At 42.4% G+C, this 21,509-nt stretch overlaps 1 protein-coding gene across 1 annotated transcript in view; it reads right to left on the bottom strand.

Moving 5' to 3' along the window:
- The window catches only part of FNDC3B (fibronectin type III domain containing 3B), a 184,538-nt gene that overhangs the window by 125,650 nt on the left and 37,379 nt on the right, over nucleotides 1-21,509 (bottom strand). Inside the window, exon 3 of the mRNA XM_084212475.1 lies at nucleotides 14,208-14,283. Within this exon, the coding sequence (XP_084068601.1) occupies nucleotides 14,208-14,283 (76 nt within the window). The remainder of the gene's footprint in view (nucleotides 1-14,207; nucleotides 14,284-21,509) is intronic.

Genomic DNA, 21,509 nt, shown 5'->3' on the forward strand with positions numbered 1-21,509 from the left:
AAAGACAGTGAATCAGAGCCTGTAGTTCATTTATGTGCTCTGGAAATCCTTCTGAAGGGGACAAATTTTCCCCACTGGCTGCTGAGGAATTTGGAGGGTGTCTGGTCCCCTGGAAGGCAGGCAGAGCTCTCACCCCACTGAGCACACAACTCTTCTGGCCCCATTTCCCAGGCACATCCCATGGGGGGGAGCATCAGCTGTCTCCAGAGGGAGTCAAACTCAGCTCCACACAAGAGCCACTTTTTCCTGAGAGGGGTGGGAAATCTGGGGAGAGAGCAGCCCCAGCAAAGCCCATGTGGAAGCATGCAGGGCTTGGAGAGAGCTCCAGGCTCCTTATCAGCAGTGCTGCATGCTGCCAGCTTTTAAGGGCTATCTGCTTTGAAAGGCAATTTTTCAGCCTCTAACTGCATTTGTACTTAGAACAGAATCACTGCTGCTTTAATGACTCTCATTACATTTTTAATTATAAAAAGTTCAATTTAAAATTGCCCAGACATTTGCACAAACTGCTTTCAGCAACTCACTAAACCCAGGCAGATAAGACTAACCACTATGCCTGCCTGGCACATCTATCTTAACAGCAAAAATAAAGCAAGAAAAATAATGCTCCAAATTGGATATTTAAAATGGTCCTTGCCATACAGCTGCTAAAATGATGAAACAAGGGGTTTAAGAAGTTGCAAGCAGAGGAAAGATAGTAGTATTGAAGAAATATTGCAACTGTACAGTCTGAGCTTAGAAAATAGCTACAGTTCTATTTCTGACATAGCAGTTGGCTCAAATAGCTACCTAATTCCCTTAACCCATCTAAAAGCATAAGCTTTTCTGGCTACATATAGAATGGAAATAACTGGGAATGAGCAGCAGTTGATAAATCAGCTTGTAGACCTCAATTTCTTTTGTGGATATAAAAGGGCAGAGCACCCAAATTTCGTGCTCAGGTTGGCCCTAAAACTGAAATTCATTCAATTCACTGTGTTTGTCAACAACACAATTTCAGTCTTCGATTCACCCTGAGCAAAACTAACCTTCTGTTATTTGAACATATAAAAGGCTGTAGTTCAAATAAAGCCAAGGCATCAATAAATAAATTGAAAAGCCTTTGAACACACTCCCACCTTTCTGTAGATTTAGCCTCACTTGCAGAGAAGCTGTTAGAGAGAAGAGGAGAAAAACTCTTTTGTAAACCAAAACTTTTGTAAACCAAGGCTCTTTGGCTGAGAAACTAACCAGGAAAACATTCAATTCCTCTGCTAAATAAAGTTTTTAAAAATTTAAAAACATTTTTAAAAATTAAAATTTGTCACTGTTGAACCAGCTCACCATGGAGCCTGCTAGCCAGGCTGCACACTGCTCTGGCCTTTTGTAAGGAGCAAATTCCAATAATACTCAGAGTGAGCTGTACCCTGCCTGAGCAGACAGGATCTAGAAATGCAGGTGATAAAAAAAGATACTGAATATCCCTTGCAAATATTCTGGGGCAGGTAATCTTTTAAAAAGACATGAAGACTTTTATACAGTACAAGGAAGAGCCAGGTAAAGTTTTCTGCAGAGACCAGGCAGTTCAAATGGACAGGTGATACATGTGGCATGCAGTGCAATAAAGTGTCTCTAAAAAATGTACAGAATGAAAACGAGTAGGAAAAAAGGATCAAAACAATTAGACAGTTTCTTATTTAGCCTAGTGAAATCTCCAGGAAGACCTCACATCTGCTCAGGTTTCAAACCAGTTGGTACCCAAAGCCTCACTTGGGGACAGTCCCCAGCCATCCTCCACAGCCATCACAGCCCCTTGAAACTGCTAAAGCATTTCAGAGAGTGCAGAAAAATGCACACAGGCACTTGTGTCCACAAAGGATGGGCACACAGATGACTCTGGAATAACAGCATTAACATGCACGTTCATTTTCCCACTGACTCATTACCTCTCTTACCCAGCCTATTCTGACACATTCATTATCAGAGCAGCTCCTAAGAACACAGAATATCCCAAAAGAGAACTTCAGGAGAAGCTTAATTAAATACCCGATTATTCTTTACGTTTCAAAAATAAAGACATGCACGTACACTTCCATGTGACAAGCTCCCCGGGGAAAAATTTGTAAAATAAGCATAAAGTGTTTATTTAACTCAGAGAAGCAATTAAGCCATTAAGAAGAGCTCAAAGTAGGCATTATGCTGATTATCCCTTAATTACGTGCATTCACAGCAGTGACAGACAAACTGCAACAATAACAACTATGTTACCATACTCATTTTTTCCTGACCTGGGCACATTCTACAACAAATCCATCAGCCATGTGGATTCAAGCTGATTTAAGAGTGATGGTCCACACTGTTACCAGCATGAAGATACCTATGATTGCTGCTCCTAAAATCAAGTTAAACGTGGCTAGGTTTATTTCAATAGAAACAGACAAAGCTATTTATTTATGTCCTTCTCAGTTTAGAGCAGGCAATGCTAATGAGAGCAGAATTGCAATTCTCATCTCTCTGTTTACTCTGCCCCAATTGCAGCCTCTCACTCCTGCACTGTCCCCTCCTGCCCAGGGCTCAGGACCCCAGGGTGGCAAGGAGGGTGGCACAGGAGGGTGGCACAGGAGGGTGGCAGAGCTTGTCCTGTGCTGTCAGGGCAGAAATGGCAGCAAACACATCCCAAGGAGTGCCCTGGGTGAAATCCCAGCTGGAGGAATCCCAGCGAGGATCCCAAACCTTGCGCTTCCCTTGGATCAAAGGTTGGGATGCAGCCAGCACAGACAGAGCCTGCAAAACGCCACCATGCCCAGAGCTGAGCCACCCAAAGGCAGGAGCTGGAGCCCTTTTTGCACCCAGCAGCAGCAGCAGCAGCATCCCAGCACAGGGTGAGCAAAGTCACTTCAGAGCTGTCCTGGCAGGAGCGCGCTCCGCTCCAGCCCCGGCAGGGCAAAGCGGCTGCCAAGGCACGGAGTCGCCAAGAAAATTACAATATGATAGTCTTAATTACACTAATTGCGTTTCCTGGTATTGAGGCAGGATTAATATAGCGTTTCTTATGCTAGATTTCATAAACACAATTGGTTTCAGCTTAACTCTTCGTAATTGTATTGCACAGTTCTTGCAAACAATTAGCCACCAATTATGTTCATTTCGTTTTGCAGATGACTGATAAACATTCCAAATATCAGAATTTTCCCTCAAGGGAGGCAAACTGCTTCTAACTTAAGCAACCTTAATGAAGCCCCAGTGAAAATCCTGTGGGCAAATCACCCAAGGCACTTGCTTGCCATTTCCACGTTTGCACCAAGGATTAGAAAAACTTCCACTCAGAGGAAGAGCCATGGCCAAAATGGCTTTGGAGAGCTGGGTGACCACCTTAAGGTGATAAAATGATCATTTATAAATACAAATAAATAAATTTGAATATTTATGTGTATTTTTGCAGTTGTACATAAATACCTCTTCTGTGTAAAAGCAGATGAACATACATACAGAGACACACGTACACACTCGTACACAAATACTCGGTTTAAAAATCAAACATATTTGAGCCAGTGTACATCTCAAGGCTACAGGTGCTGGGAACTGGACTGGAGGGGTCTAATTAATGCCCCACTCCCACCCTGCTCACCACAGTCCCATCATCAAACCCAAGTGCTCACACAATTGAGAATGGCAGGCATTGTGTTTCAGGCCCCTCCGCAGGCACAGCTCCAACATTCAGAACAATCCAGCCAGAAATGTTCAAAAATGTTATGGTGAGATAATATCGTCTGCTGAGACAAAAATAGTCTTTTATTACGTTACCCAGAGGTCATCTGGAGCGACCTCGCCGAGATGGCATGTGGAGAGCCTCACCCTCAGCAGCAGGCAGGGTGACCAAAACTCCCAGAGTTTCTAGGAATTTTAGGCTGGATTTTTATAAATAACACAGTATAGCTTTGCTTAACATGTACACCACTTAAAAGGTGAAGCTTAGATAAACAGTAGATTGTTACAGACCAAATGGTCACTTATAAAATTCTGCTTGAAAGCTGTATGGTCAAAAAAAAAAAACCCAAAGCCAAGTATTTTGAGAAAAAAAAATAAAAATTGCAAAGTCTTGCTTGCCAGTGCTGGCAATACCAAAGCCTTCCCATAACATAACAGTTAAAACTCACTCTGCTGCTAAAGCCTTACACCAGGGTTTCTGCACAGGTTCTTTCTTCCATACCTGCAGGGCCACGAGCCCTTCACTTGCCAGAAGAAGCAAAAATAAACCTTACTGGTGAGCAATCTGCAATCCTTCCCAGACCCACTGAGTTAACATGGTTCTGTGCTACCAAGTATTTTCTAAGATCTCCTATATGGGGCATAGTGGCGGGAAATTAACAGCAACCCAGAGAGCAAGGCACTGTTTGTGACAGCCCATCTACACTCAAACGTTTCCCCATCTATCCCCAACAGAAACAAGAGGAATGAACTTTGAAAAAAAACAGAGCAAGGAAATAACCACAAATCAAATCATAAAACACACCATCAGAACTGTTGTTAACAATATAATTAAGAAGGCAAAAGTCATAAGCAGTAATCAAACCCAGCTTATAAACAAAGCATGTGCAAACCCTGCAGCTTTATATTAAATCACATGGGGTACATTAATAAAAAACTAAATTGCACAAATTATGACGACTTGGTATTTTGTTGGATATTGAATAGAAAAACCCCAACAAAACTCCCACTCATCTCCAGGAGTAGCTTGATTTTTTAGTATTTGAAGCTCTCTGACCCACAAAGAAAGGAAAAATCAAAATTAAGTCTTGTGGTGCTTAAATGATTAAATCACGGTGTAGGTTTGTTTGTTTCTAGGGTATTTGTCCTGAATAATTTGGAATATTAAAGTCAGATTCTAGATTTACTGTTAAACAACTATTACTGATACAACTGAATGGCAGCACACACACTTTGAGGTTGTCCACAGTTATGCAATTTCACACTGGTTCATGTGGTTGAGTGGGCTTTTTCCTTTCCTTTTTGTTTTGAAGCCAGTGATGCTTTCATTACAAAGCTGACTCAGCAATTTATTTCTGTAATATCATCTATTCTTCAAACCTCTATTAATGAAAATATTCACGACACACAAAACGAGCTGTTGATGTCACAGGCACAGAATCCACCCTAAGGCAGCGACCACGAGGAAACACTGGTGCAGAAGGAACAAACAAGACTCTTTAAGATATGATCACACAAATTGTATCTAAATATAGAAGGGGCTAGACTGTCAGAGTGAAAGCTACTCAGCCCCAGAAACCTGATAACAGCAGAATCAACAGCTGATTCAATACAGCTTTCAACAACCACTACACTAGTGGGTTTTTTTATGGTGGGAATAAGTACAATTTGAAATGCAGCAAAATCAACAGTCCAATTTACATTCTTTACCAATTTAAATCAATTCATTATTATCACTTATCCAAGACGAGATTTGTTTCAAAATTAAAAATGAGAAGCATAATACTAAAAGCCCTGCAAAGACTCTAAGTTACAATGTGCTTCATCCCCATCCCTAATCCACATCTCCTACAAGAACAACAAACATGAACCAGAATCACAGACATTAAAGAATAAAAAGCATGGGAAACTAAATATTTGCCTGTGATGAGGAGTAAAGGAATTTAATAAGGATAATGGACTAATTTAATGATTCTTCTGGCCAATAAATATAATTACTTCAGATTAAGAAAGTTGACTGCAACTGCCTTACTAATTCAGAACTATAGCTGCACTAATACACTGTAAAAAGACTAAAAGCACTGACTAATGGGTCTGCAATGTCTGTAGCCTGTGGATCTTGGACTTGAAAACCCTGCCACCATTGACTGGAATGCACTGGGTCCATACTAGGAGGATTAGCTGCATTTAGCAGGGCTGACACAACTTCAGCATTCCTGCAGATCCCACACACTCAAAGAGATTCCCTGTGTTTTGGGCAGAGATCCAGAGACACTGGGAAACTTAAAAATTGATAGTGTGCTGGTACAAGACAGCCTTAACAAGGGCCCTGGGATGTACCAGGATTCCTGAGTCTGTCAGACACATACACATATATATATATATATATATACACACACATACACATACATAAGGAAAATAAGGACAGACACAAACCCCAAACACAAGTCCTGCATATTCACAAACCCAAAAAAAGTCTGAAATTATAGCCCAGGCCGTATGTTCTAACAGTTGTCTTTAAAGTCTGCTGTCCTAATTCTAGAGATCAACGCATTTCCCAGCAGTAGATTCTTAGCCATTCCAATAAAATACACAAAAATATCTCCATTTTAGCAAAGCTTCAAAAACTGCAACTCTGCTCATGTGGGTGCTGTTCTGCTGGGAAGCAGGATGACTGGTTTTTACATATGTACAAACCAGAATGGTTCAAGTCTTAATTTATTTCTCCTGCCCTTCTCCTCCTCTCCTGTGCCCTGAGGCCACGTCAGCAGGACACAGCACTGGCTGCCAGGTCCCATCCCAGCCTGGCCAGGACAGTGGCTTCCCCAGGGACCAGCTGCAGGGCTGGGAGAGCCTCTGGCCACCCCTCCAGCATAGGTGGCCACAGACCTTCAGCAAGGGTCTCAAGAAATCCTTGGTTTCCACATTTCACAGAATTTCCAAAATATCTCCACCTTAGCTGTATCACTCTCTCTGTGTACTACCAAACAGTCACAACTTAGGATTTGGAAAGATTAAGCCAAATTAAAATTTAATTACATGCCAAGATTCTTTTTCCTTTTGTCTTGTGTCAGGGGAGCTATAACAAATAACAGCTACCAACTGTAAAGAACCAGATATTCCACCCAGCAAAGCTACATGTGCAGGTGCATCTGGTTCAAGATTTAATCACACACATGCAAAATAAATTTCCATAATTATTCTTAGCATTATCGGATTTAAAATGGAGAAGCTAAGATTATTCACACAGTAAACAAAGCATCCCATTGTTTACTCTTGGCTTCTTACATGGCTTCCTATACTTGATTGTGGTGTGCTAAAAAAATAAAACCATGAGATGAACAGGGAATGGTGGGGTGATCTCACTGACAATAACATGGGAAAAATCTACTCCAGGTTAGCAGCTCTTTGCTCTCTCTTACATTTCAACATGTGGTTCACAAAGATATAAAAGCCTTAAAGTTGTTTATTGCACATGGAAGGAATAAAGGATACATCATCAGGACCACAGTTTTCTAAGGTGACCAAACACTAAAAGAGCAAAGAGCCTATCTCTGACATAGAGAGAGGCACCAAAAACATCAGAAATAACACAGAGGATGAAAAGTTCCTCTGCAAACTCTGTATTCACTAGCTGGGCAACAATGTGAAAACAAATTAACAGTGCCTGTTATGATTATATGATTAACAGCTGGTGGTTCATAGCTATGGAGTGCACCATGGATAACATCCCAACAGGAAAGGCACAGCTGATCCCAGGCCTGGGGACATGCCTGTGCTGCAGAGCTCAGTTTGCTGAAACACTCAAGTGACCAAACCCAGAAAATGGTGACAATGCCTCTAAAGGATAATACTGACTCTGTTATAGATATTAAAAAAATATTTTGGTCAATACAGAGGCTGATTAGACAATGGCATGAGATTCTTCTCAGTTACTCTCAGCCACAGCTTTGCTCTAGAAGATGTTTATGTGGATATTTCCTCATTTGTCCATTAATGGAAAGAACTTTAATAAATCAAAAACTTGTTTGTGCTACAGGAGAGCAATGGGTACTGCAGGCCTGGCTTTTCCATCAAACACTAAATCTAGACACCAAGTACCAGGAGTCAAAGTAAAGTGATGTAAATGAGGAGTAAGAGTTATGTTTTAAAACTTAATAGGGTGAAAAGGGCCCTTGCTGGTAAACAGAAAGAAACTGAGCCAAAGCTTAATAAACAAAGTGTAAACAAAAGCTATTTAATACCAAGAGCTATGCTGTAAAACACCACCACACAGACTGCTCTGCTGCAAGCCCTAATGACCAAAGCAGCCTGAACTGAAGCTGCATTCCCTACAGGGAGTTTTCCATCCCGTGCACCCAGCCTGCCCACCAGCACGTAGGTGGAAAGTGCTGAAACCCTTTGCAGAAACAAGGAGAGGCAGAACCAGAGCTCACCCTGGTTTCAGCCCTCCCTTCCCTGCCACAGCCAAGCACGTCCATCCTGTCCTGCTGCCATGCACCCTGGCAGATGTCCCCAGAGCCCTTCCCCAGGCTGACCACAAGCAGCTCCCATCCACCAGCAGATGCAGGTGAGAAAGGACAATGTTTCTTTCTGCTCTGACAAATTTCATGTTCTGATCAATGCAGTGCTTTGCAGCACACTAAGAATTCGGTCACAAATGTATTTCTTAAAATGTAACCAAATTCTGGTAATTCAGGTGATGCTCTGGAGAGAAGCAGGTACTGAACCAAACGATCTCACCAGCACACAGGCAGTGCCTGCCCTGGAGGACCCAAAGAACCTTCCACCTGCAGATTTCACAGTTGCTCCTTATTAAAGTATCTACAGCCTTCTCAAGCCTCTACAAAGCAGCAGGACTTCAGGTGCTGCTGCTCTTTCATCTCAGAGTGAAACCATGCCAGGTCCACTGATGAAGAGCCCAGCATCTGCCTCTGCCCCTGCAGAGTGATGGAGCAGGTGCTCCCAGCTCCTGATGCACCAGGCAAACTGGCAGCACTGGGAACACAGCCAGCTACCTGAGCCTGGACCTTTCTGTCCTGTCTCCTCAGGCTTCTCTCCTCCCCAGCCTCTGCTGTGACATCCAGAAGAAGTGGGATCAGCACATCAAGGGAGGTGATGCTCCCCCTCTACTCTGCTCTCCTGAGACCTCACCTGGAGTACTGCACCCAGCTCTGGGGATGTGAAAAGCAGGTGGAACTGTTGGAGAGAGTCCAGAGGAGGGTCAGGAAGATGATGGCAAGGCTTCTATGGAGATAGGCTGAGAGTGGAGCTCTTCAGCCTGAAGAAGGACTGAGGAGACCTCAGAACCCCTTCCAGCGCCTAAAGGGGCTCAAAAAGAGCTGGAGAGGGACATTGGACATGGTTATGGAGTGACAGGACAAGGCTTTAATCAAAAAGAAGCAGGTTTACATTAGGTAAGAGGAAGAAATTCCTTACTGTAAAGGTGTTAATAGACAAACAGGTTGTTCAGAGAAGCTGGGGCTGCTCCATCCCTGGAAGTGCCCAAGGCCAGGCTGGGCAGGGCTTGGAAGAACTTGGGATAGTGGAAGGCATTCTAAGGTCAGGGGGGTTGGAATGAGATGATCTTTAAGGCCCCTTCCAACCCAAACCATTCTGAGATTCTGTTCCCTTGTGTGTGCCCATCACCACTCTCATCCCATGTGCCTCTGTCCCCACCCAGTAACACTCCACAGGTACCCCTCACTTGCTCACACTGTGTCTCATCTATTTTCAACTCTTGCCTCCCCTGCAAGAAACTGACTCACTTCCTCATTTCCAACCTCATACTGTAGAGGAAAAAAAAATATACTCTTTGTTTGGTTTGCTTGGACTGTACTAACAGCTTTATTTCACTGACACACACACTCTTCCTATACAAATACACAGCTGTTAAGCCTTTAATATTATCCATTCCTTTGCACTACCACACCAAACCACACCCACCCACCAAATTAAGGGAATAATAATTCCAGGAAATCTTTCATTTTAGAAACCACTGCTGAATTTTTTGCATACTTCTGGTCTTTTTCGTGAGTTGCTCGCTTTTAGAGACACAGAAAAAGCAGCACTGAAATTTAGTTCTTGCATTCTTTGTTTCACAAGATAAGAAGAAGAAAGACTTCAAGTTCAAGTCTCAATGGCAAAACACTTGAAAACATCACTTGAAACAAATATCAGTATTAGTAAACTGACTATGTTTTTATCCTGTTTTCATTTCAAAATGCAACCACCCAAAAGCAATTCAGGTCCTTGTCTGCAACACAGATATTTATGCTCCAACATAACTACACCCCCTCCATGCCATTGCACATCTGTAGCTTGTCCTTGTACCTTGAATAAATCCCAAAAGCCAGTTTAATGCAGAGCCTTGCTCACCCTATGCAAGGGTGAATTCTCCCTGCTCCAGGACAGAATTAAAGCAGAATTTTTAACCCTTTAGCATGTTTGTTTTCAGGCAAATTTTGTTCTTCACTGTTCCAAACCTTCTGCTGGCATACAAGACAAAGACTAGAAGTGGGTTTCAAGAGAGCATTTCCAGCAGCATGGGTTAAGCAGAATTTACCAGGAATTCCATTTTTTATTCCATCAGCTGCTTTTCTACTGCCTGCTCTTCTACCTTGTTACAGGCTTTTTGCAGCTTTACACGCGTACAGAAAATTCAGTTTGGTTTGGGGCAGAAAATGAGATCCAGCTTGAGGACCATTTACATGGATGGCAATAAAAAGGACATTTAGCAATAATTGGGCAATTCTGTGTGATCAAGGGACAGCCTGCATACTCTGTACATACATATTTTCAACATGTGGGTGACAAGCAAGGTCAAGTGGCACCAGAACAATCATTCTGCCCATGTTATTCCTACCACAGCGGGTGTGACAGCTTGGCATTATTGCCTTCCAGGAGGGAAAGGCTCTGAACAGATTCTCAAGTGCAGCTTCACTGCCCCAAACTATGCACAAACAGCGAATTTTTGAAGTGTGAATGACAAAACTCTCAGGCAGCAACAAAAGTTCCTACCAAAGATCTTAAGATGCTGGCTAAAAAATTCGTCTTTAATCAGCCACTAGGGAAATGTGAGTTTCCTGAACATGTCAGTTTCATGTGAGATCTATTTATTTTGAAAATTAGAAAGTAGAATAATTTTTTTTTTTTTAATTCAGGGGTCTGTTTCAATTCCATTCTGTAGCTCCCAGATCCAGGCACTCACCCTGCCCCATATTTCATTTATTGTGCTTACCACAAAGCACTAGCTAGAAGCAATCTTTCATACAAAGGAAATACAAGGTCCACAGTTAACAGCTGAGTAAAGAAATGGCTGAGGATATGCCCTGCCCTTGTCCTTTTCTTGCAGAGCTAGCAACAGTCAAGTCCTGAGTTTTTGACAAATAAAATGGGAATATGTGAAAAGGAAATGAAGCATTTAAAGTATTGACACATTTATGAAGTATTTAATACCTGTCAAACCTTCTACAAAGAGCAGCTTTTAAAATACCGATGACAGAGCACATACACATGTTCCATCTTGCAAGGGCACCAAATGGAGATCCTGAACCAGCCTCCCCTGAGCCACCCAGAGGGGCAACTTTGCAGTCAGAGCCCCAAACTCATTGTGGGGTGAGCAGGGAAATCCCAAAGGAAGCACAGCAGAGATTTGTCATTAACACTCACAGGGACTGAAAGGAACAAAGACTGGCCATGGAATCACACATGAATAAAGGATGTGCTCTGTGCTTCCACTCCATCCCACAGGCCAGGTGGGAGCCACAACATCCAGCAAGCCCTGGGGTGTTGCACAGCCCAGCTGGGCAGCAGCACATGCCTCCCATCCACACAGGCAGCCTCAGGTCTTAATTCAGCTTCTAGCAACTATTAAAAAATTAATCTCAATTAATCCCCAACATCCCTTTTCTTTATTCCTTTATTTGGCTGTTGGCATAAAGGCTGCAAAAGTCACACAGCACAGCATCTCTTCTATCACATGGGATGGAGAAGGCAAATCCTGAGGAAGTCAGACAACAACACAAATCCTGCTGAGAGCACCTGGAACTGTTCAGATGCTTCCCTAAACAACTCACCACGTGGACTGTGCACTCCAGACCAGATTTATTGTGGGTTTTATTTTATTTTCTCTTTAAATCTGTCTTCTCAAGGAAACCACAGACCCTCTCCATGCCCACTGACCAGCTGAACTTCTCCCAGCCACCATCATTTCCAAGAGCTGCCTAATCCAGGCCCACAGCCTGATCTACAGGGCTTATAAACCATTGTCTTTAAAAAGTTACCTTCAATTATAAACAAACAAAAAAAAGAAGCAATGAAGAGAGCACTTGCTGCAACACCTGGCATCCTCAGTTACAAATACATGTTTATTCCTGTTTTTTATTATTTAGGGTTTTTTTTTTTTTTTTAGTTTTCACTGATTATCTTACTGCTGCAACCCTGAGGAACTGGAAGAAGCTTTTGTATTTGAGATTTCTCCACCACTGCAAAATGTCAGAAACATTCAAATGTGCATCTGTTCTTTCTGGCTTAAAACAGTGATTACTCAATTAGTGGCTAATTACACTTCGGGGTGTTTAAAACAGAGGATATTCCACAGAGGTTTTACCCATGCAAGTGTCTTTTTTCCAACCAGGGTAAGACAAATGAAGATTCACTAAGTCATCTCCTCTGTTGTTTTTGCCCCAGTCCTCTAAAGCACATACAGATACACCACAGCTGTGGAGCCAAACAGGGTTCTGGACACAAAGTGGGGCTCACAGGACTTCCAGAATGGGCTCCAGGAGCACAATGTGAAGATTTCATACTGCTCAAAAAGTCATGTGCAAAATAATTTTTATTTTTTAAAATTCTTCTACATAAGCAAAGTTAGCTGTCCCTGCAGAACAGTCACGTGGGAAGAGCTTTCGTATATCCTGAAGAATTCAGTGTTACCAAGCCTGACATCTCAAGTTTTTATTAACAGTGTTCACTCCCTGCACTCAGGAGAATCACCCCATTTGCAATAAAGCCATCCTTCACACTCTGAATATGCAGCAGCACATCTTATGTCATAGCCCCGAGTACGTGGCAGTAAGGAAAAAGCAAGTATCATCTATTCCACAGGGAGCTACCAGCTGAGAGGCACTGCCCAAAAACAGACTTTTGGGCTGCCTTAACATAGTGCTAAAATTATTCCTTATCCTGCTAATCATAGTGCAATGTGGGAGCACTGGAAAATGCAGCATTATTGCCTGGGGGCTGCCCTATGTACAGGGAATACAGTCACCTTTAAACTTACCAAACATTTATAACCTTTAAACATTCCAAAAAAACTCTGTCACAGGGAAAAAAAAAAAAAAAAAGACACTAAGTTTTGTGGAGCAAGGAGGTCCAAAAGCACTGCACACAAAATAAGCCTGTCTTCTATAATAACCTCAGAGCACAAACCCAGAACTGTCACAAATCCAAATCTTCGTATATTTGCAGGCTGATTACAACAGATCTTCTGCAATAGATCACTATTGAGTTCCACAACTGCATGGTAAGAGCAGCTTTACCAAAAGAAAAATAACCACACCACCACCACCCCAGTCAGGTGTTTTCCTGTGTTTGAAGCATGTACTTAGTTCGGCAATAAAAATATTTTACAATAAAGTAGGATCAGAAGCTTTAGTTTGAAAAGAATATCAAGAATTTCCAGGCCAAACTGAAAGGGTGTATACAAATAAACATGAGCCTTGGCAGTCAATACTGAAGCTATAGCAAATAAAAGGAGACAATCTTACACTAGAAATTCTAAATCAATTTTATGAAAGACTGCTGATGAGTACCAAACAAATCCCACTGGCACAAACACGTTAAATTACTGGGAATACAGAACCACGAGGCTTCAAGTTGCCTTCATTTAAATACACTGTCTGAACACCACTTTGAGCATGGACAAAATTATAAATAAATGGGGTCATAATTATATTTGTAATGGAAATCTTTCATGTACTAAGCCAGAATAAAGCATTCTTCTCAAATAAAAGCAGTAGCCAGCTTTATTCCTCTGTTAATTGCCCACATGGACCCATTTCTTACCACACAGCATGTTGGCTATAAATCTCAACAAGCAGCTTTAAATTGCTGCTATTATTGCTCATCAAGACCAAATAACCCTGGATGGTGTTCAGGGAAGCTCCTGTAAGGTCTATCTCCACCAACGATTAATTCATCATTTCCATGGGGATGGAACTTCAAGCAAGAACCACCCACTCCTCCACTGCTTACACAGAGGGGGTGTCACAGGAAAGATGCAGAGAGGCTGCAAGATGGGCCTGATAAATAGCAGAAGAGAGAAATCCTCCTGGACTTCCAAGAAATGCATGACTCATTCCGAGATACTGAGCTCCTAGAATACAGAGAGCAGCCACGTCTGCAAGTTCTCACTCCCAGCGCTGCAGTGTGTTCTCTGAGCTGCAGATCACATTTTTGGAGAGAGGACAGAACAGGTGTTCCATAAAGCTCATCCATGTGTTCCTGCATCCTCTTACCTTGGATGCACTGGAGGGTTCCATCCTCAGCCCTTATTGTAAAGGTTTCACCTGGATTAACTTGAACCAAAAAGACCTGCAGAAAGAAAAATAAACATTTGTTTGACTGTGATCTCCAAAAATTGAAATCTCCCCGAATCTCCCTGTGCTATCCCCTTTCAGAAGGGGGTGGGGAAGCAGGGAGGGCACAGACTGGCATTATTACACCTGTGGGTCCCAGACTGCAGGAGCCAGCAGAGATCTGAAACCCACCTACATTTTATGAGCTGAAATGAAGATGTAACTGAATTGCATACAGGTGAGAATTACGGCTTTGAGCTCCACACCAAAATCTTGAGGCTGTGTCTGACTTGGCCAAATGCTGGTAGCTAGGGACATAAATCTTCAGACCACTGGCACATGAGAACAGAGAGTACATAAGCTCCAACATGCAGCACCAACCCATACCAGGATTTCAAGTTCACAGGAAAAAAAGTATTTTGCTCTGGGAAGTTGATCTGTTATGTTTTCAAAAATTTATATTTCAGTCTTGCCCATAACAGATCTCAGTTAAGCAAAACCTGTAGGCACACACAGTTCAAGAGTTGCATGCAGAACCAGTAATAAACTACTTATTAACAAATATATTATTTTTAAAAATAATAGAACTATAATCCCATTCTCCCATTGCTGAATCCTGCAGAGGATGGGATAACACAAGGACCAGGAAGCACCAAAATACGTCCAGTTCATAGTATGCTGTATCATCTTTATAAATTTTCAGGTATCTGAAACAATGGGTTTAAAACCTGTGATTTAAAATCCTTTCTTAAATGGACAGTGTCACTGAGGACTTGAGACAATTTATCCCACCTTGCTGCTCGTCAAACTTTCACTAAAACACCTTAAACATACTTCTGCTAACTGCTTTGTCAGAAGTTCAATCAAGATATAAATTAAATTTTCAATTTGTATCAAAATTAATCTACATTTTTTGGTGAAAACTCTCTCTAAATTTAGGTCTGGTTTTTATATTCTGAGATATCCTCATGCAGAATTCAATCATTCAATCTGCAAAGAGAGAATTTGAATTCATGTTGTGTTTCTGAATTCCTTAAGCCAAATGCATAAGATAATTATTACCTAGATGACCTTTTGAATTACAGTAATCCTACAGAAACCCATTATTCTACCAACATTTTTAAAGCTCAAGCTGGAAATCAGAAAATGACATATGAAAGCCATTATGTTGTCTGGAACAATCATTTCTCAGGGAGCACTGATCAGGGTGGATCTGGTCCAGCACACAGAGCACAATAAATGGTTCAGAAAAGATAAAAGGCACAAAGCCATTCCATCCCTAATCTCCAAACAATCAACATTTAAGTGACAGCATTTAAGTGCTCTTCTGCTATGAATAGGCGTGAATTATCCACCACAGGCCATGGGCAGCAGGTCAAGAGATGTGCAGAGCAAAGCAATGTCATCCAGCTTAATAAAAAAACCCAAAACAACCAATCAACAAGAAACCAGAACTCAGAGGCCAAGAATCAGAAATATTTCATCAGCTCATTTGCATTATATGAGCTGACAAAATAAACAAATTTACTATTTGTTAGTAAATAATCAGCCCTAAAAGCTGGTTATTTACTAACAAATTGGATTAACATAAATCAGAAGCCCTTACACACCTTTACAACTTGGAAGAACTTGGTCCAGCTCCTCAAAACACGGACTCTAACTAAGACTGATGCCCTGTGAATGTAAAGGTCCATCCTTGCCCTAAAGCAGGACAGACAGATTCCTCTTCCCACCCAAAGCATGTGCCTACCCCAGAGTTATGAGATTTACAGATTCCTATCCCAGGAATCCATCACCAGCACAAGTGTCCACATCAGCACACCTGCAGTGGTCCCTTTACAAGAATTCCTTGGGGTTCTGCATTAAAAAAGGTGATATTCCCAATCACAGCTGTTGCTTTCGATGGTCAAAATGGAGCAGCATCATCTTTGCCTAATCACGTGGGGTTTAAAGACAAATTGTTCCAGTAACAAATTTGTCTCCTGCAGAGCACCAGCCACACTGCTTTGTCCCCCCATCACGAGCCTGTGGGCAGAGCCTGGCACTTATCTACAGTAGCTTCTATCAGAATGTTATAGATATGGAAATAACTCCTTACTGACAGATGCTCAAACCAGCCACCTCTGGAGCCCAAGAAAACATTTACAGGCTGTTGCTGGGGGAAGGCAGCAATATCAAGAGCAAACAGGAATAGCCAAGGTGTGACTGACGTGGGTCAACAGTGGAGCAAGGGCTGGGCACAGAGGGAGGACATGAAAACCAAAAAAAAAAAAAAAAACTCAGACCTGGGAGCAGCAACCATGCTCCTCAGGCACAATCCTTCCAGAGGCTGCAGCCCATCCCCAGCTCCTCTCTTCCCAAAACTGGAGTGCTGGGGTGCTCCCCATAACCCATCCCACCACCCAGTCCCCCCACGCTGCACACAACCCCCCAGGGCTCACAGCTGCACAGCACTGACCAAAAAGATGCAGAAATGAGGCCAAACCCTTAAAGCCAGCACATGTTGTGTATTAAATATATAGGGCACCTTCCAGCCAACACCCCTGACTTGTCCCAGTTGCCTGGGACAAATAATGTCAAGGCACACTGCAACTTCTTTTGTTTATACACACTAAGTATATAAAAACTAATTCCATGATTTATTTTTCCCCCAAGTCCTCATAAACAACAAAACCATATTCTGCAGCCTGGAACACAGCTTTCCTCTTTCCTTTCACACAAGGGATCTTCAGGAGAAGCCTCGCTTCTAAAACTTTTAATTAAAAAATCTGAGGAAAGCAATAAAAAGAAAAAAAGTGTAAAGATAACATCTCTATTTTAATGAAAACAAACCCAGATGATCTTTAATTGTGCTATGCCTCTTCCAATAGTCATCATCCCAAGTATGCATAATTATGAGATGGCAACAGAGGAGAAGAACTTGAGGGGTCACTTGGAGCCCTCACTGCTGGCTGGCAGCATCTCAGGGTGTGGTCTCATGTCCAAGGTCACCCCAGCCCACTTCCAGTCCTTGGCCTCCTCCCATCCAAAAAGCTGCAGCACGACAGCTGGGAGCAGGGTGTCAGCAGCACAATCCCAAAGGATTTTTCTTTCCCCTAAAAAGTACTCTGATGTAAAAAGTACTCAGCAGTTTAATCCACTTGGGGCTGAATCCCAGCCGTACCTGCTGCATCCTCGGAGAAAGCCTGTTATCTCCATAAAGCTCTTTTTGCACTTATTTTGCATTTAAGAATGTCATTCTATTTTATTGAAAGTCATGTTTGTAGAGTGATGAATGTTCCTAAGTTGCATAGCTACTATAAATATTTATAATCCCACAGAGTATGTCCAGACGAAGTTCGCATGACAAGCCAAGCACGTGTCACTCGTGCCTCTCTTGCTCCCCAAATCCAACTCTCATGGCCAGGGGCAGCAGGGGAAGAGACTAAAGAAGTGCCCACAAAGCCAATGCAGGCATAAGCTCAGGCTCAGAAATAAATAAACTGACTCTGGGAAGTCTTGGATTGGATATTAGGAAGAAATTTCTTGACTATGAGAGAGGAACAGAGAAGCTGTGGATACCCCTGGATCCCTGGAAGTGCCCAAGGCCAGGTTGGATGGGGCTTGGAGCAGCCTGGTCTGGTGGAAGGTGTCCCTGCCCATGGCAGGGGATGCAAAGAGATGGGCTTTAATGTCCCTTCCAATCCAAACCACCCCATGACATAAAACTACAAATACTATGGGGAAACACTCCCATACAAAGGCAGAAATGCCACTTGATAAGGACCAAGGGCATACACTATTATCTCTTTTGTACACTAGTGGTTTACTTATGCAAAATTTTGAGGCCACAGCAGAAAATTCACACTCAAGGCAAACCCTCATCCCCCACCTGCTCTGTGGCCTCTCACAGCAGCGAGGGGGATGACATTCACCTGAATCCATGTGATGCAATTCAGTCCCAGAGCTCACCTAAAGTATTTCCCCATCATGAGAACATTTTCCTCACTAAGGCCAGAGAGCAGCTCGCAGGGCTTGGGCTTATTCAAACCCCACATTAAACATTTTCCCCTGTGGAGAATTTTCCCTTCCATGACATATAACATGCTTCATACAGCTGGGGAGCACAACATCACAGGCAACACCTGGGATCCAGCCAGAGGTGCCTCACAAATGCTTGAAACCATTAAAATTTATTGCAATTACGGTTTCTACGGCACATAACTTATGGAATGCATTGCATCTTTTGGGAAAAGAAAAGAAACAACAAAACACAGAAAAACAAAACAATCACTTGTATCCATTCTGTTATCTACTTTAAAAGACTGTGCCCCAGTCAATTTCCAGGTGCATCCCACAGGAAGGACCAGGGAAGCCACAGCATTCTGTGCTCCTCTTCTCAGTCACACAGAGCAGGTGGGCTAAACATTTTCAGCATCTCTTCAGTAAGAAAAGTCAGGGAATATGCTACATCTTAAACAATACAGCTGACTTTTAAAAATGGATACTTCAACAATTGTGTCTGAAAAAAACCCTTTTTTTTTTTTTTTTGGCTAGACAAAAAAATAGAGTTATTAACAGAGGCATGAAGCAATTCAGTCAGTTTACCAGGAGTGCTCTTTACAGCAAAACCCACAAGCGGTAGGTCCTGAACCTCCTAATTTATCCAACCTTAAAACACACACGCCAAAGAAGCAGTAAAAATAAAATAAATTAATAAATTGAGAAACCACAAAGAAGCAACTAAATTTTGGCAGAAAGTTCATTCACTCAGCTGAGATGCTGTGGCTCAGTACAAAACTCAGCTAAAGTGCTTTCAGTTGTTTGCAAGGTGCACAGGAAAGCACCAAATCTTGTTCCTCATTCAGCTGTACTCTTGTCTCCCTCATTTACAGCCTGTGACCCTAAAAGCCAAGAACAAGCACATGCAGCACTATGTACAGTGCCTAAGCTTAAGCCAAGTGGTGAAACCACAGGGTAGGTAAACACAGCTTTACAAAGAGCAGGCAAGCAGAAAACCTGCTGTACCTCTGCAGGTGCAATGAGTGAACCAAGCTGAAATAAAACTTCCCCGACTAATTAGCCCAACATTCTGTACAGATGTGCTGAGCACAGCTAGCTGCCCCTCCACTTCATACTCCAAGCTTTTTAGAGCTTGCAGTGGAGTACCTACAGGAAACCATTGAAATTCTTGGACCAAAAGGTTAATTATTGCTCCCTGAATCCCCTAAGGAGTTACAAGTGGATTAGAAGCAGAAACAGCTCTGAAAGCAACATGAAAGCATTAAACACAGTCGGCAGCAGTGGAAATAAAGTGTGGGAAACGAAAAAGAAAAAAAAAAGTCAGTGCTAGAAATGCCATTTTGGGTAGTCTAGAGGAGAGGGATTACTGTCAAGTAGGCAGAGACATTCCTTGCCCTGCCTTGTGCAGCTCTCCAGCCCTTACTCTCAGGAAGATAAAGAAAGGGAATGTTCCCATGCAATTGCCTTACACTGCAGGCCTGTTGGCTGGCAGATTTGCCTTTTGCATCACTCTCCAGCTGGCTGCTGGCAAGGCCAAGGTGTTTCACCAGCCCCAGTCTGCTTTATTCTGTGTGTGTAAGAACGGGTCTTTTGAGGAAAGGCTTTTCCCTGGAGCTCAGCATTTCCAGGCACAGCTCCTAACATAGCTCTGTGGTGCTGGCACAGCTGAGGCTCCACAAATCCAGTAACACAGGAGGGTGAGCAACAGCCAGGGTGCCCAGAGCAGCCCATCAGAACCTCCATTCTGTCAGCCCCAAAGCACTGACCTGCCTGCTGGCCACACTGCAGCCTGGAAAACTCCACACTCCTCATCCTCCACCAGCTCTGCTGTGAGGCTTTCTCTTTTCATTCTCTCTCTTCTAATGGAGACTGTAATTATACCCTGTAAATGTGTGCCCTCCTAAAGCTAGAACCTATTTATGGAGTCATATAAACCATCTTTCTTAAGGAAGTCATTGCTGTGTGAATCTATCCTGAAGCATCTTCCCACCTTACAAGTAACTAAAATCTCTTTCAACAAACAACACTTGTTTCCACGTTAAGAGCAATTAACATAGTTCATTTGCAAAGATCAAACAAAGCATTTATTCCAATTTCATTCCAATTTTAGAACTGTAGTTTTAAAAAGCAAAGACATCACCTAAAGCTCCAGGAATAGGATGAAAACGACAAAGCATGGAGGTAGTTAAGCTTTGCAACAGACAAGGGTACATCCAGACTAGAATCCAAAAAAGGCTCATGGAAAACTGGTATTTCAGCTACAGGTACTTAAAGAGATAAGGAGATGAGATCCAAAAGCATCATCCAGCAAGCACAGAGAAGAGGGACCTGGCCCAGAACTGTTCTACTGAGTGGTGCTTGCATAACACAGCTAAAGCAAGAAGCAATGTGCTTCCAGTGCACCTGCAACTCTTTTTAATGCAAAACATTAGCTGAGAAACTACTTTAAAGGCAGCAGAGGCATCTGCAGCCAAACCAAAGATGAATTTGCTGAATCAAAGATGGGGAAATGGAAAGATTGGGCTTAGAGGGCCATCTCAAAGAAGGACTCAGAAGATTTCACTTATTCTTTCTGGAATACAGAAGGACACACTGACGGGACAGTCTGACCTGGTAAGTGGTTTCCAGCATGGAAGAAAGTGTGTACTTAAAGAACAATTATTCTTTCCAGTATAAGACTGTTCCTTCATCTAAGTGTACTAATACTGGATTTGGTAAATACAGCCACTGAAAGCATTCCTTTCTGGTTTTTTTCAAATCAAAGCACACTTTGCAAAAATGACTTAACAAAACCAAACTAATCACAACAATGAAAATCTACATCATAATGAGATTTCAGATAACTAAAAACACTTAGAAGCTCACCAGGAAAGCAGAAATTATTCTTCCTCTTGTGGTTGGTCTAACTCAAAACACAGCTTGGAAGGAGGAACAAATGATCCAGGGAACAAGAAGTAACAAAATGACCTCTTGTATTGATTCAAGAAGGACAGCTTGCTTCTACCTTTGTTACAATACTCTGCTGAAATTTCTCATGTTAAGGGCAGAACCAAATTGAGCAGCACAAAAATACTGCCAGGGTAGACAGGTGTTCTCCAAAGAGACCCCTTGACCCCAGATGACATATTTGGGAACCTACCACCCACCAGCTTGAACCTCCAGGCTGTATTGTAACAAGAAGGCATCATTGTGATCTCATGATCATTCCACTCACTTCTGATCAAGCTTATTAGAGAGTAT

The sequence above is a fragment of the Fringilla coelebs genome, assembly GCF_963513975.1.
Source record: "Fringilla coelebs genome assembly, chromosome: 10".
NCBI classification, from domain to species: domain Eukaryota; kingdom Metazoa; phylum Chordata; class Aves; order Passeriformes; family Fringillidae; genus Fringilla; species Fringilla coelebs.